This window comes from Staurois parvus, unplaced genomic scaffold (assembly GCF_062004578.1).
Source record: "Staurois parvus isolate SC_StPar_1 unplaced genomic scaffold, SC_StPar_1.0 ptg000019l, whole genome shotgun sequence".
NCBI classification, from domain to species: Eukaryota; Metazoa; Chordata; class Amphibia; order Anura; family Ranidae; genus Staurois; species Staurois parvus.
The window spans coordinates 29,701,740-29,717,385 of record NW_028317815.1 but is presented as its reverse complement, the minus strand read 5'-3'; the positions used below and the strand labels follow the sequence as shown (position 1 = coordinate 29,717,385).

General features: G+C 46.3%; 1 protein-coding gene across 1 annotated transcript in view; it reads right to left on the bottom strand.

Moving 5' to 3' along the window:
• CDNF (cerebral dopamine neurotrophic factor) overlaps positions 1-15,646 on the bottom strand; it is a 53,614-nt gene that overhangs the window by 1,542 nt on the left and 36,426 nt on the right. The window contains exon 3 of the mRNA XM_089686084.1: positions 13,215-13,356. Coding sequence (XP_089542210.1) covers positions 13,215-13,356 — 142 coding nt within the window. The remainder of the gene's footprint in view (positions 1-13,214; positions 13,357-15,646) is intronic.

The following is a 15,646-nucleotide window of genomic DNA, read 5'->3' as shown; positions in this document are numbered from 1 at the left end:
GTGCGGCTTTGAATGAGTGCAGAGCAGTTAAACACAGCACTTTAATTATGCCTTCTCTACTTTCACAGGTAACTGCATTTATCTGCTACCTCCACTCTTAACCAGACAAACGCATTGACTCCTGCTGTTCTTCTCTGGGTAACTGCATTTATCTGCTACCTCCACTCTTAACCAAACGCATTGACTCCTGTTAAATTCTCAACAAATGTTGTAATTATATCTGTGTATCTGTTGACTTGTCCTCACCTCTAGGCGCACTCAGGTTTATGACTGTGGCCTGGTTCCTAAGAAACATCCCCCCCCTATTCATGTGAGCCTTATCAGCTTCTAATTGGGGCGGAGTTGAATGCTCATTTGAGCATCTCCCTATAAATTTAGTTCAGCTCATGGGGGAGATCTCTGATGGGGGGCACAGTCTCTGATGGGGGTGCTGCTTATGATGGAGTGCGGCTTTGAATGAGTGCAGAGCAGTTAAACACAGCACTTTAATTATGCCTTCTCTACTTTCACAGGTAACTGCATTTATCTGCTACCTCCACTCTTAACCAGACAAACGCATTGACTCCTGCTGTTCTTCTCTGGGTAACTGCATTTATCTGCTACCTCCACTCTTAACCAAACGCATTGACTCCTGTTAAATTCTCAACAAATGTTGTAATTATATCTGTGTATCTGTTGACTTGTCCTCACCTCTAGGCGCACTCAGGTTTATGACTGTGGCCTGGTTCCTAAGAAACATCCCCCCCCTATTCATGTGAGCCTTATCAGCTTCTAATTGGGGCGGAGTTGAATGCTCATTTGAGCATCTCCCTATAAATTTAGTTCAGCTCATGGGGGAGATCTCTGATGGGGGGCACAGTCTCTGATGGGGGTGCTGCTTATGATGGAGTGCGGCTTTGAATGAGTGCAGAGCAGTTAAACACAGCACTTTAATTATGCCTTCTCTACTTTCACAGGTAACTGCATTTATCTGCTACCTCCACTCTTAACCAGACAAACGCATTGACTCCTGCTGTTCTTCTCTGGGTAACTGCATTTATCTGCTACCTCCACTCTTAACCAAACGCATTGACTCCTGTTAAATTCTCAACAAATGTTGTAATTATATCTGTGTATCTGTTGACTTGTCCTCACCTCTAGGCGCACTCAGGTTTATGACTGTGGCCTGGTTCCTAAGAAACATCCCCCCCCTATTCATGTGAGCCTTATCAGCTTCTAATTGGGGCGGAGTTGAATGCTCATTTGAGCATCTCCCTATAAATTTAGTTCAGCTCATGGGGGAGATCTCTGATGGGGGGCACAGTCTCTGATGGGGGTGCTGCTTATGATGGAGTGCGGCTTTGAATGAGTGCAGAGCAGTTAAACACAGCACTTTAATTATGCCTTCTCTACTTTCACAGGTAACTGCATTTATCTGCTACCTCCACTCTTAACCAGACAAACGCATTGACTCCTGCTGTTCTTCTCTGGGTAACTGCATTTATCTGCTACCTCCACTCTTAACCAAACGCATTGACTCCTGTTAAATTCTCAACAAATGTTGTAATTATATCTGTGTATCTGTTGACTTGTCCTCACCTCTAGGCGCACTCAGGTTTATGACTGTGGCCTGGTTCCTAAGAAACATCCCCCCCCTATTCATGTGAGCCTTATCAGCTTCTAATTGGGGCGGAGTTGAATGCTCATTTGAGCATCTCCCTATAAATTTAGTTCAGCTCATGGGGGAGATCTCTGATGGGGGGCACAGTCTCTGATGGGGGTGCTGCTTATGATGGAGTGCGGCTTTGAATGAGTGCAGAGCAGTTAAACACAGCACTTTAATTATGCCTTCTCTACTTTCACAGGTAACTGCATTTATCTGCTACCTCCACTCTTAACCAGACAAACGCATTGACTCCTGCTGTTCTTCTCTGGGTAACTGCATTTATCTGCTACCTCCACTCTTAACCAAACGCATTGACTCCTGTTAAATTCTCAACAAATGTTGTAATTATATCTGTGTATCTGTTGACTTGTCCTCACCTCTAGGCGCACTCAGGTTTATGACTGTGGCCTGGTTCCTAAGAAACATCCCCCCCCTATTCATGTGAGCCTTATCAGCTTCTAATTGGGGCGGAGTTGAATGCTCATTTGAGCATCTCCCTATAAATTTAGTTCAGCTCATGGGGGAGATCTCTGATGGGGGGCACAGTCTCTGATGGGGGTGCTGCTTATGATGGAGTGCGGCTTTGAATGAGTGCAGAGCAGTTAAACACAGCACTTTAATTATGCCTTCTCTACTTTCACAGGTAACTGCATTTATCTGCTACCTCCACTCTTAACCAGACAAACGCATTGACTCCTGCTGTTCTTCTCTGGGTAACTGCATTTATCTGCTACCTCCACTCTTAACCAAACGCATTGACTCCTGTTAAATTCTCAACAAATGTTGTAATTATATCTGTGTATCTGTTGACTTGTCCTCACCTCTAGGCGCACTCAGGTTTATGACTGTGGCCTGGTTCCTAAGAAACATCCCCCCCCTATTCATGTGAGCCTTATCAGCTTCTAATTGGGGCGGAGTTGAATGCTCATTTGAGCATCTCCCTATAAATTTAGTTCAGCTCATGGGGGAGATCTCTGATGGGGGGCACAGTCTCTGATGGGGGTGCTGCTTATGATGGAGTGCGGCTTTGAATGAGTGCAGAGCAGTTAAACACAGCACTTTAATTATGCCTTCTCTACTTTCACAGGTAACTGCATTTATCTGCTACCTCCACTCTTAACCAGACAAACGCATTGACTCCTGCTGTTCTTCTCTGGGTAACTGCATTTATCTGCTACCTCCACTCTTAACCAAACGCATTGACTCCTGTTAAATTCTCAACAAATGTTGTAATTATATCTGTGTATCTGTTGACTTGTCCTCACCTCTAGGCGCACTCAGGTTTATGACTGTGGCCTGGTTCCTAAGAAACATCCCCCCCCTATTCATGTGAGCCTTATCAGCTTCTAATTGGGGCGGAGTTGAATGCTCATTTGAGCATCTCCCTATAAATTTAGTTCAGCTCATGGGGGAGATCTCTGATGGGGGGCACAGTCTCTGATGGGGGTGCTGCTTATGATGGAGTGCGGCTTTGAATGAGTGCAGAGCAGTTAAACACAGCACTTTAATTATGCCTTCTCTACTTTCACAGGTAACTGCATTTATCTGCTACCTCCACTCTTAACCAGACAAACGCATTGACTCCTGCTGTTCTTCTCTGGGTAACTGCATTTATCTGCTACCTCCACTCTTAACCAAACGCATTGACTCCTGTTAAATTCTCAACAAATGTTGTAATTATATCTGTGTATCTGTTGACTTGTCCTCACCTCTAGGCGCACTCAGGTTTATGACTGTGGCCTGGTTCCTAAGAAACATCCCCCCCCTATTCATGTGAGCCTTATCAGCTTCTAATTGGGGCGGAGTTGAATGCTCATTTGAGCATCTCCCTATAAATTTAGTTCAGCTCATGGGGGAGATCTCTGATGGGGGGCACAGTCTCTGATGGGGGTGCTGCTTATGATGGAGTGCGGCTTTGAATGAGTGCAGAGCAGTTAAACACAGCACTTTAATTATGCCTTCTCTACTTTCACAGGTAACTGCATTTATCTGCTACCTCCACTCTTAACCAGACAAACGCATTGACTCCTGCTGTTCTTCTCTGGGTAACTGCATTTATCTGCTACCTCCACTCTTAACCAAACGCATTGACTCCTGTTAAATTCTCAACAAATGTTGTAATTATATCTGTGTATCTGTTGACTTGTCCTCACCTCTAGGCGCACTCAGGTTTATGACTGTGGCCTGGTTCCTAAGAAACATCCCCCCCCTATTCATGTGAGCCTTATCAGCTTCTAATTGGGGCGGAGTTGAATGCTCATTTGAGCATCTCCCTATAAATTTAGTTCAGCTCATGGGGGAGATCTCTGATGGGGGGCACAGTCTCTGATGGGGGTGCTGCTTATGATGGAGTGCGGCTTTGAATGAGTGCAGAGCAGTTAAACACAGCACTTTAATTATGCCTTCTCTACTTTCACAGGTAACTGCATTTATCTGCTACCTCCACTCTTAACCAGACAAACGCATTGACTCCTGCTGTTCTTCTCTGGGTAACTGCATTTATCTGCTACCTCCACTCTTAACCAAACGCATTGACTCCTGTTAAATTCTCAACAAATGTTGTAATTATATCTGTGTATCTGTTGACTTGTCCTCACCTCTAGGCGCACTCAGGTTTATGACTGTGGCCTGGTTCCTAAGAAACATCCCCCCCCTATTCATGTGAGCCTTATCAGCTTCTAATTGGGGCGGAGTTGAATGCTCATTTGAGCATCTCCCTATAAATTTAGTTCAGCTCATGGGGGAGATCTCTGATGGGGGGCACAGTCTCTGATGGGGGTGCTGCTTATGATGGAGTGCGGCTTTGAATGAGTGCAGAGCAGTTAAACACAGCACTTTAATTATGCCTTCTCTACTTTCACAGGTAACTGCATTTATCTGCTACCTCCACTCTTAACCAGACAAACGCATTGACTCCTGCTGTTCTTCTCTGGGTAACTGCATTTATCTGCTACCTCCACTCTTAACCAAACGCATTGACTCCTGTTAAATTCTCAACAAATGTTGTAATTATATCTGTGTATCTGTTGACTTGTCCTCACCTCTAGGCGCACTCAGGTTTATGACTGTGGCCTGGTTCCTAAGAAACATCCCCCCCCTATTCATGTGAGCCTTATCAGCTTCTAATTGGGGCGGAGTTGAATGCTCATTTGAGCATCTCCCTATAAATTTAGTTCAGCTCATGGGGGAGATCTCTGATGGGGGGCACAGTCTCTGATGGGGGTGCTGCTTATGATGGAGTGCGGCTTTGAATGAGTGCAGAGCAGTTAAACACAGCACTTTAATTATGCCTTCTCTACTTTCACAGGTAACTGCATTTATCTGCTACCTCCACTCTTAACCAGACAAACGCATTGACTCCTGCTGTTCTTCTCTGGGTAACTGCATTTATCTGCTACCTCCACTCTTAACCAAACGCATTGACTCCTGTTAAATTCTCAACAAATGTTGTAATTATATCTGTGTATCTGTTGACTTGTCCTCACCTCTAGGCGCACTCAGGTTTATGACTGTGGCCTGGTTCCTAAGAAACATCCCCCCCCTATTCATGTGAGCCTTATCAGCTTCTAATTGGGGCGGAGTTGAATGCTCATTTGAGCATCTCCCTATAAATTTAGTTCAGCTCATGGGGGAGATCTCTGATGGGGGGCACAGTCTCTGATGGGGGTGCTGCTTATGATGGAGTGCGGCTTTGAATGAGTGCAGAGCAGTTAAACACAGCAGTTGAACTTAAGCAGCAGGAAGACACAACAGCAAGAAACTCTACTGCATGCTGGACAGACTGAAAGGAAACACCCTGGGAAACATCTTTTACATACCTGAGTCCCACTCCGTGTACCTTTTATATAATACACCCCTCTTCTCCTCTTCATATTACTATCCTCTGTTCCCAAATCTCATTTCTTTAACCCTCTGCTCCACCCCAAAACTTGTACATCTACCCCTCATTGCTATCATCTCCCTACTATTGCTTTCATCACCTCCCCAAAATGCCTCTTCCACTCCTCCTTCTCATTTTCCTCTCCTCTGTTCCCAAAATCCATTCACTATATTCCTGTGCTTCTCCCAAACATTTGTATATTGTGCCCTCACTGCTTCCCTCACCCCTCTATGGCACCCACCACCTCCTCCTATTACTCCACTCTCCCACTGACCCGAACACCTCCACTAGTAGTTTCTCACGCTCCTGCACATCCCGCTCCCATGCCACCTTTCTCACCCTTCTCCTCCTCATAACCGCGGGGGACATCTCCCTGAATCCTGGCCCTCCACCACCTCCCTCACCCGCACAAAACCCTCCCGCCTCCACGTCCTGCCGCAACCCCCGCAACTTAGTATCTGTCCCCCTGCTCCCTAAAATCTCCCCCCCGTTTTCATGTGCACTCCTGAACGCCCGATCGGTGTGCAACAAGCTTACCGCCATCCACGACCTCTTTGTTTCCCGCTCCCTCAACCTCCTGGCGATTACGGAAACCTGGATCCAGCCCACTGACTCTACCTCCCCTGCTGCACTCTCCTACGGCGGTCTCACCTGGACCCACTCACCCAGGCCCAACGGTCGTAAAGGTGGTGGGGTTGGCCTGCTCCTGTCACCGCTGAGCACCTTCCGAGTCCTCCCAAACCCCCCCTCCCTATCCTTCTCCTCCTTCGAGGCCCACTGCGTCCGACTATTCTCCCCAACCCCCCTGAAGATTGCTGTGATATACCGGCCTCCTGGATCCATACCCCGCTTCCTGGAAGACTTCTCCTCCTGGCTACCCTTCTTCCTCTCCTCTGAGCTACCCACTATCATCCTTGGGGATTTCAACATCCCTGTCAACCTCGACAACCCGGACACAGCCTGTCTCCTCCACTTAACCTCCTCCTTTGCACTTGCAGAGTGCATACAATCCACCACCCACTCCGACGGTAATATCCTTGATCTTGTCTTCTCCAACCGCTGCGCTCCCCACAACCTCACTAACACCCCCTTCCCTCTCTCTGACCACAACCTGATTACCTTCTCTATCTCCTCATCCTCCAACGCCTACCCCTCCAAATGTCACACTACTACCAGCCGTAACCTCCGCAACCTTAACCCTGCCTCCCTCCACTCCGCAGTTGATCAACTCCATGACCGCATCCTCCCCCTGTCCTGCCCCGACTTGGCTATGACCGCCTACAACAATGCGCTGTCAACAGCCCTTGACTCACTAGCGCCTTTAACCACACGCAACATCAGACCCCGACCGCTTCAGCCCTGGCAGACTGATCACACCAAAACCCTCAAACGACACAGTCGTGCCCTGGAGCGACTATGGCGCAAACCCAAATCCCAACAAGCCTTCACCCGATACAAATCTGCCTTCCACACCTACACCTCCTCCCTCCATACTGCCAAACAAGCCTACTTCCTGACCCTCATCAAGGCCCTCTCCTCCAATCCTCGCCGACTCTTCTCCACCTTCAACTCTCTACTCTCGCCACCCCCACCTCCACCCAGCACCTCACTCACTGCCCTTGAGATTGCCAATCACTTCAAAAACAAGATTGACACAATTCGCAAGGACATTGCCGCAACTCACACGCCTTCTCAACCCGTCCCCTCTCACACAGCTACCCCCTCATCCCCCCTCCCCCTCGACATAACCCACAGGGACTTCGTCGCTGCTCAAACTCCCTCCAACCCCCTTCCCCCTCACTCAGCTACCCCCTCTACACCCCTCTCCCACGGCCCCACCACTGCTCTGACCTCCTCTCCCACCCCACCCTACATTCCTCATACTGAAGCTCCCCCAACACTCCGCACCTTTGACCTTACTACCATCGAAGAAGTCTCCAAGATCTTCTCTGATTCCCGCCTCACCACCTGCCCCCTTGACCCTATCCCCTCACAACTCCTACAACCTCCCTCCTCCTCCATCCTACGCTCCCTCACCCACATCTTCAATCTCTCCCTCTCCTCCGGCACTTTCCCTTCCCCTCTGAAACATGCACACATCACCCCCATACTTAAAAAGCCCTCCCTGGACCCCAATGACCCGAACAACCTCAGACCCATCTCCCTGCTCCCATTTACATCTAAACTTCTCGAGCGCCTAGTCTACGCCCGCCTATGCTCTCACCTCAACGACAACAACCTCCTCGATCCCCTACAGTCCGGCTTCCGTCCCCTACACTCCACCGAAACTGCCTTACTCAAACTCTCCAACGACCTGCTAACCGCCAAAGCTAATGGCCACTATTCAGTGCTCCTACTCCTTGACCTCTCTGCGGCCTTTGACACAGTCGACCACCCCCTCCTCCTCAAAAAACTACACTCCCTCGGCCTCAGAGATTCTGCTCTCTCCTGGCTCTCATCCTACCTGTCACAACGCTCTTTCAGCGTTACCTATAATGCCACCACCTCCCTCTCACTCCCCCTCTCTGTTGGGGTCCCTCAAGGCTCTGTCCTCGGGCCCCTTCTCTTCTCCATCTACACCTCCTCCCTTGGCCAACTCATACACTCTCACGGCTTCAACTACCACCTCTATGCCGACGACACACAAATCTATCTCTCAACCCCCCACCTCACCCCCTCGGTCTCCGCCCGAATCACACACCTGTTGAGCGACATATCAGACTGGATGTCGCTCCACTTCCTTAAACTGAACCTCTCCAAAACCGAGTTTCTTGTCTTCCCTCCAGCCCGGACACCACCCCCCATTGACTTCTCCATCATGTCCAACAACGCCACCATCAAACCCGCCCCACAGGCCAGAGTACTTGGTGTCATTTTGGACTCCAACCTATCCTTCCAGCCCCAAGTCCACTCTTTAACAAACTCGTGCAGACTCCACCTCCGCAACATCGCCAAAATCCGCACGTTCCTAACTCCAGAAACCACTAAACAGCTCATCCACTCCCTCATCATATCACGACTCAACTACTGCAACTCCCTCCTCACTGGCCTGCCTCGCCGCTGGCTATCCCCGCTTCAGTCCATCCTGAATACGGCTGCCAGACTCATTCACCTTTCCAACCGCTCCGTTTCCGCCACCCCCCTCCGCCAATCCCTCCACTGGCTTCCGATTGCGCAACGGATCAAATTCAAAATCCTAACGCTGACGTACAAAGCTGTCCACCATACTGCCCCGAACTACATCACTGACCTAATATCCAAGTACCGCCCAGCACGCACACTCCGCTCCTCACAAGACCTCCTTCTCTCTAGTTCCCTGGTCTCCTCCTCCCATGCCCGCCTCCAGGACTTCTCCAGGGTGTCACCCATCCTCTGGAACTCCCTGCCCCAACCCATCAGATTATCACCTACTCTCCTCTCCTTTAGGCGCACCCTGAAAACCCATCTCTTCAGGGAAGCCTACCCCGCCCCCTGCTAACTTGCCGACCTCCTCCACTCTTCCTACCACTCCATCCCCCACAGCTATCTCCTCCTGTGCCACCATCCCCTCCCTCCTAGATTGTAAGCTTGAAAGAGCAGGGCCCTCGATCCCCTCATGTTTTGCATTGTATTGGTATTGTTCTGTCACATGTTCTGTCCCCCTTTGTAATGTACAGTGCTGAGCGAACTATTGGCGCTTTATAAATACTGTATAATAATAATAATATGCCCAGCATATTTAATTGAGCATTTTAAAATGACTTTTTTGCGCAGTGTGACGTAATTCATATGAACCCATCTGATTTCCTTTATGATCAGATTTAAACAATGAAATAGGTCTTATGATTGGTAACTGCATTGCAATGTTCTTTACCCTATTAAAGAATCTAAATCATTAAAATTATTGCTAAAATACAAGTTTATTAAAATAATGTACATGGATGTTCTTAAAGTGGACATTACCTCTATCTAAAAACACATCTGGGACAAAGTACGTTGACATTATCACGTGTAGCCCCTCCCACCATGTGGATGAACCAATGAGAGCTCTACGATTCCCTATGGTGTGCGGCATCTTCCGCCCTACGCAGCATGGACATTCCCACGAAGGGCCACTTCAGTGTGAATGAAGCAGAACTACAACTGACTATAAGTGCTTTCCATCAGCATTGAAATTATTATGATTTCATTATTTTCTCAAGGATGTCAGACATATGCCATTGTTTACAAGGAAAGCATTCTCCTAATGGAGATCGCCTTACTGCTGGGGTACTTATACTTACAGTATCATTAAATCCACATCATTAAAAATGATCCGTAAATGCTGCCTTACATGATAGTCATACTCACCAAATCACTATGGGATTCATTTTCTGTATTCTGCAAAAAACCTGGTTGATTTTGCTGTCCTCTTTCTTCTGCTTCTGCCCATGGCCCCACTGCAGTTGGGGATTTTGCAGAGCAGTGTTGGCAGCTAGAGCACATTCTCAGTTTTCAGTGTATTTCTACCCAGAGCATTTCCTCCCTATCACATCAAAAAAATGTAAATTTTTTTTTTATCATGCCTCCTTCGCCCATGCCAAAAAGCTTGATAAAAATTTTTTTTAAACCGTAGAGTAAAAAAATGCAATGAATATATTTACCTTTCACCTAGCTTTTGCCCATGGCACCTAGACGAGGATGACGGGATGCTCCTACCAGCACAAAAAGATGATCCTACACTGTATTTCAGCATCACCTCACAGGAATTGGGTACTAAACATTCCCAGGTATCTCATCGGAAGGAGCGTGACATCACCCCTGCTGTACAGAACCTGGTAGAAAGGTAAGAATATTTACAGGCATTTTATCCTACAGCAGTGGTCACTAAATGGTAGACTGCGGTCCAAGAACGACCCAAGCAGCGCTCCCTTCTGGACCGCCAGCCTGCAATGACAGATCTGCTGCTGAGCAGGGCAGTCGTCATGGCAACATGACATGTGTATGCGCCCTGCCCCTTGAAGCTCACTGTCTCTCCAGGTCCCTCTCCCTGCCTGTACACAAGCATCCTTCAGCAAGGATCCCAGCGCAGTTCCTGTCTGCCCTCAAGGTAGGGTGTAGTCTTACAGGGGCACTCTGATGGGCACACTGACTGTTAAAGGGTTGTGTTGATGGGCACAGTTAATGTTAAGGTGCACTCTGATGGACACAACATAGAATGTGCCCATCAGAGTGCCCCTTAACATAAAATGTGCCCATAAAAGTGCCCCTTAATATAAATCTGCCCATCAGCATGCCCCTTAATATAAATGTGCCCATCAAAGTGCCCCTTAACATAAAATGTGCCCATCAGCATGCTCTTTATTTTATGTTAAGGGGCACTCTGACAGGCACATTTTATGTTAAGCGTCTCTCTGATAGGCACCTGTTAAGGGGGCACAAATGGGCACATACTGTGGAAAGGAGCACTCTGATGGGCACGTGATGGAAAGGGGCACTCTAATGGGGAAATATGATGGAAAGGGGTACTTTGAGTGTAAGGGGGCACTCTGATGGGAATACCTGATGTAAGGTGGCACTGTGATGGGGATATCTGATGTAAAGGGGCACTCTGATGGGGACAACTGACGTAAAGGAGCGCTCTGATGGGCACACCTGATGTGATGGCATTACATGATGTAATACTGCACTCTGATGGCAACACCTAATGTAAGGGGGGCACACTGATGGGCACACCCTATTCGGACCTCTGCCAGAAGAACATTTTAGTGATTGGACCTCCTTGAATTTTAATTCAAGGCCCCTGCCCTACAGGTTTTTTTTATTTTTGCTGCATTTTGCTGTTATTTTTGCAGGGTTTTCTGATGAGAAGGAGCAAAGTTAATAATCAGATATTGCTTGTAATAAGAAACATAGAAACAAAGTTTTAACAATTATAGCTTTATTGATATAAGGCTGATCTTTTTTATACTGGCCACACACTAGGAAATTTTCTTGCTTTCAGCCACAGCAATCTGTCACTTACATTTTTTCTTTATAAATTCTATTTTATGGAGTTTTACAAAATAGACACACAGAACCAATACAGGTCCCAGACATGGCCATTAACAATAAACAGACACACAAACTGCACTCCACCCCCTCCGGCACCGCCAAGAGAAGCAAGGGGAGGAGAGTGTCTGCTCCTGGCTGTGTATGGGGTAATTGATGATGTGACATATTGATATCACTTGGACTACCTGGTCCCTCCCCTTTTGGCTTGTGTAGACTTTTTCACATGAGATAAAGATATGGATTATTTGCTGCCTTGCTCTTCTTTGTGATGGTGACTTGCAGTACACATATGGGCCATGAGCTGGTATGAGTAGTCAACATTACACTAGGCTTCAGAGCCAGGACAAGAAGATGTGTGGGCATCCAGGAGAAACAGCTGCCCCATGCGCAGTGTTTAACCAATTGACCTCCACAGGATTTACCCCCCTTCCTAACTAAGCCATTTTTTGCGTTACAGCACTGCGTTACTTTAACTGACAATTGTGTGGTCATGCAATGCTGCACCCAAATGATATTTATGTCCTTTTTTTCCCACAGATAGAGCTTTCTTTCAGTGGTATTTGATTGCCTGTGCGTTTTTTATTTGTTGCGCAATAGACAATAAAAAATTTGACAATTTAAAAAATATATATATTTTTGACTTTTTGCTATAAAATATATCCAGTAAAAAAAATTTTAAATCAAATTTTGTCATAAATTTAGGCCAAAATGTATTCTGCTACATGTCTTTTCTAAAAAAAAATCCCAATACATGTAAATTAATTGGTTTATGTGAAAGTTATAGCGTCTACAAATGGCGTTGTATATACACTGGAATTTTTTTTTAATAACAGTAATGGTGGCGATTAGCGACTTATAGTAGGACTGCGGGACTGCGGCGGGCATTCTGACACTGGGTGGGAACTGACTAACTGACACTGACATCCCCAGTGACACTATTACAGTGATCAGTGCTAATAAACAGCACTGACACTATACTAATGACACTGGGTAGGAAGGGGTTGACATCTGGTGCAATCAAAGGGTTAACTGTGTTTTACTAGGGAAACATACTGCTGTGTATTTCTTGGGACCTAGGCGACAATGGCGGTGCGAATAGGGTGGCGCACGCACACCCCCTACCCGGAAATGCAAATCACGTACATATGCGTGATTTCACGCAGCCCTTCCGCCCTGTAGCAGTATTTCTGCTATAGGGTGATTGGGAAGTGGTTCATTGTGGGGGAAGGAAGGAGTGTGAAAGAAATCAATAGCAGTAAACACCCATGGCACTTTGTGAGATTGCTGTACTGGACTAACCATTTGGAAACTCGGGCACTGCCCGAGGGCCCGGGATCAGTAGGGGGCCCCATGAGATGCCCCTGGTATCTTTTTCATAGGCTTTTTTGAGTTTGGGCAAGGACAAAGGGGCCCCATGATCCCCTATTGCCTATTGACACAGGGGCCCCATGAGTTGTCAGTCCACTCCTGCACTCAACATTTGGTGCAATGTGGTTTGCATGCTGTTCTTTTCCTCACCCACTGTTACCCTCTGTCCCATCCACAATAAAAGTGGATGTAGTCAGTAGGGTGTCCCCCGATTTCACTTTGAAAATCTGGTCACCTTAATCTAAATGACCTTATGATATGACATAATAGGTTATACAGCAATAATGACTATACTTATCCAACACATACCATATTTCAGCTCACAGATCTGAATGTCTATCTTCTTCAGTTTCTCACAGATTTTGGATACTGGCACATGAGCACTCATAGGACGAGTAACTTCACTTAGAATTTTTGTAGCTGCATCACTCGTGGCCCCTAAATAGTAACACTAATGAAAACAAAGTTTTATATTAATCTTGTGAAATTACAATATTGACATAAATACAGTATAACTGGTCAGCTTTTTTTAACAGAAAAACAGTAAGTTTAAAGGGTTTGCTGTTGTAAGTAAAGGAAACATGCAAAAAAGCCAGCAGTTTAAAGTGGTTGTAAACCATGAAAATGAACAAAGCACATCCCACTATAGTCTGTGTTAGCCTGAATCCAAGGCACTGAATCTGGCTCCTCTCTGATCTCTCCTCTCTCTATCTGCATCATTCACTTACACAGCTCTATATTTCTCCGAACCCGTGAAGAAGGGGATGTGTCACTTTCCTCCAATCAGCTATCGGATTACGCTTAACATCGTGCTCCAGCTCCTTAGTGTATGTGACATCAGATCCCTGCCCCCTACTTTCTGCTGCTGAGAAAAATCCTTTCATCCGTGTGGTGGAGAAAGCTGGACAGGACAGGACAGATGGCTCAGCTAAACAGGTACAAATTATGTAGGATTTTGCACATATTCAACCACTTGACCTCCGCAAGATTTTACCCCTTACATGACCAGTCCATTTTTTTGCTTTTCAGAATTGTGCTACTTTAACTGGCAATTGCTCAGTCATGCCACACTGTATGCAAATTAAATTTTTTTTTTTTCCACACAAATAGCGTTATTTTGGTAGTATTTGATCACTACTGTTTTTTGGGGGGGTTTTTTGCTAAATATATGAAAAAAGATGGAACAGTTTGAAAAAAAAACCTACATTTTCTACTATGTTATAAAACATATCCAATAAAATTAGATTTCTTCAAAAATTTAGGCCAACATGTATTCTGCTACATGTCTTTGGTAAAACAAAAATTCCCAATAAGTGTGCAGTATATATTATAAAATGCCTTTATAACTGCTTTACCTAAGCTAAGGAAAAATTCCCTTGCAAAGTGAAATGCCTATTTGCCTTTAGTAAATTAACTCCATACATGTGGCAAAACTAATATCCACACAGTACAGAGAAATATTTTTCTGGCTCTTCCACAGAGCCCATATATCCCCTTAAACCCCATCAATTTGGTTCATCTTACTAATATAAGTGTCTCAAATGTCAGAAAGAACATACTGGTCTGTACCACAATTTCTGAGACTGTCCCTGAAAAAAACATTTTTGGACTTATGGGGTTCAAAACATTAAAGCACACATTTTAAATGTCCTTCCCTTCATCCTTAGCTGGGTAATATTTGGGCTTGCTGAGTGGAAGACCCTTCTCGCTCTAGGACAAATTTTAGAAAAACTCCAAGCCCTCTCTATGATGGAAGGGATAGAAACATTATTTATTAAAGAGCATAGATCCCAACTGTCCTTGATTTGTCAGGACAGTCTGCGTTTTGGACCATAGTCCCGATGATGCTGTGTCACACTTATTTGAGCTGTGCATGTGCACATGAGTGTAACCCAGTGGTGGGCAACCTTTTTTTTCAACTGAGCCAAATCTCGCCAAAACCACGATTGAAATTTATTTTGAGAGCCACATTTTTAAAACTGAAAATACATCTCCCATATAGTAATTCATCCCCCATATAGTAATTCATCCCCCATATAGTAATTCATCCCCCATAGTAATTCATCCCCCATAGTAATTCATCCCCCATAGTAATTCATTCCCCCATATAGTAATTCATTCCCCCATATAGTAATTCGTCCCCCCTATAGTAATTCGTCCCCCATATAGTAATTCATCCCCCATATAGTAAGTCCCCCCTGTGTCAATTCACTTACCTTTGCTCCGCGCGTTCCTCTCGCCGTGTTCCCGCGCCGTTCTGGTCTTCAGGGCGGACTGTGAGAGGAGAGGAGTTCGTCACACTGCCCTGCCTACATCCTGGCTGCCCCGCATACATCCTGACAGCTGCATTGTCCTGACTTTTGGGGCAGCCGCCCGAGAGGAGGGAGGGGGGCGGCCGCCTGAGAGGAGGGAAGGGGGCGGCCGCCCGAGAGGAGGGAGGGGAGCGGGCGCCCGGCACACAGAAGAGCCGCATTTAAGTTTGTAAAGAGCCGCATGTGGCTCGCGAGCCGCGGCTTGCCGACCACTGGTGTAACCCGTTAGGGCAGTGGTGGGCAACCTTTTTTTTCAACTGAGCAAAATCTCGCCAAAACCACGATTGAAATTTATTTTGAGAGCCACATTTTTAAAACTGAAAATACATCTCCCATATAGTAATTCATCCCCCATAGTAATTCATCCCCCATATAGTAATTCATCCCCCATATAGTAATTCATCCCCCATATAGTAATTCACCCCCCCC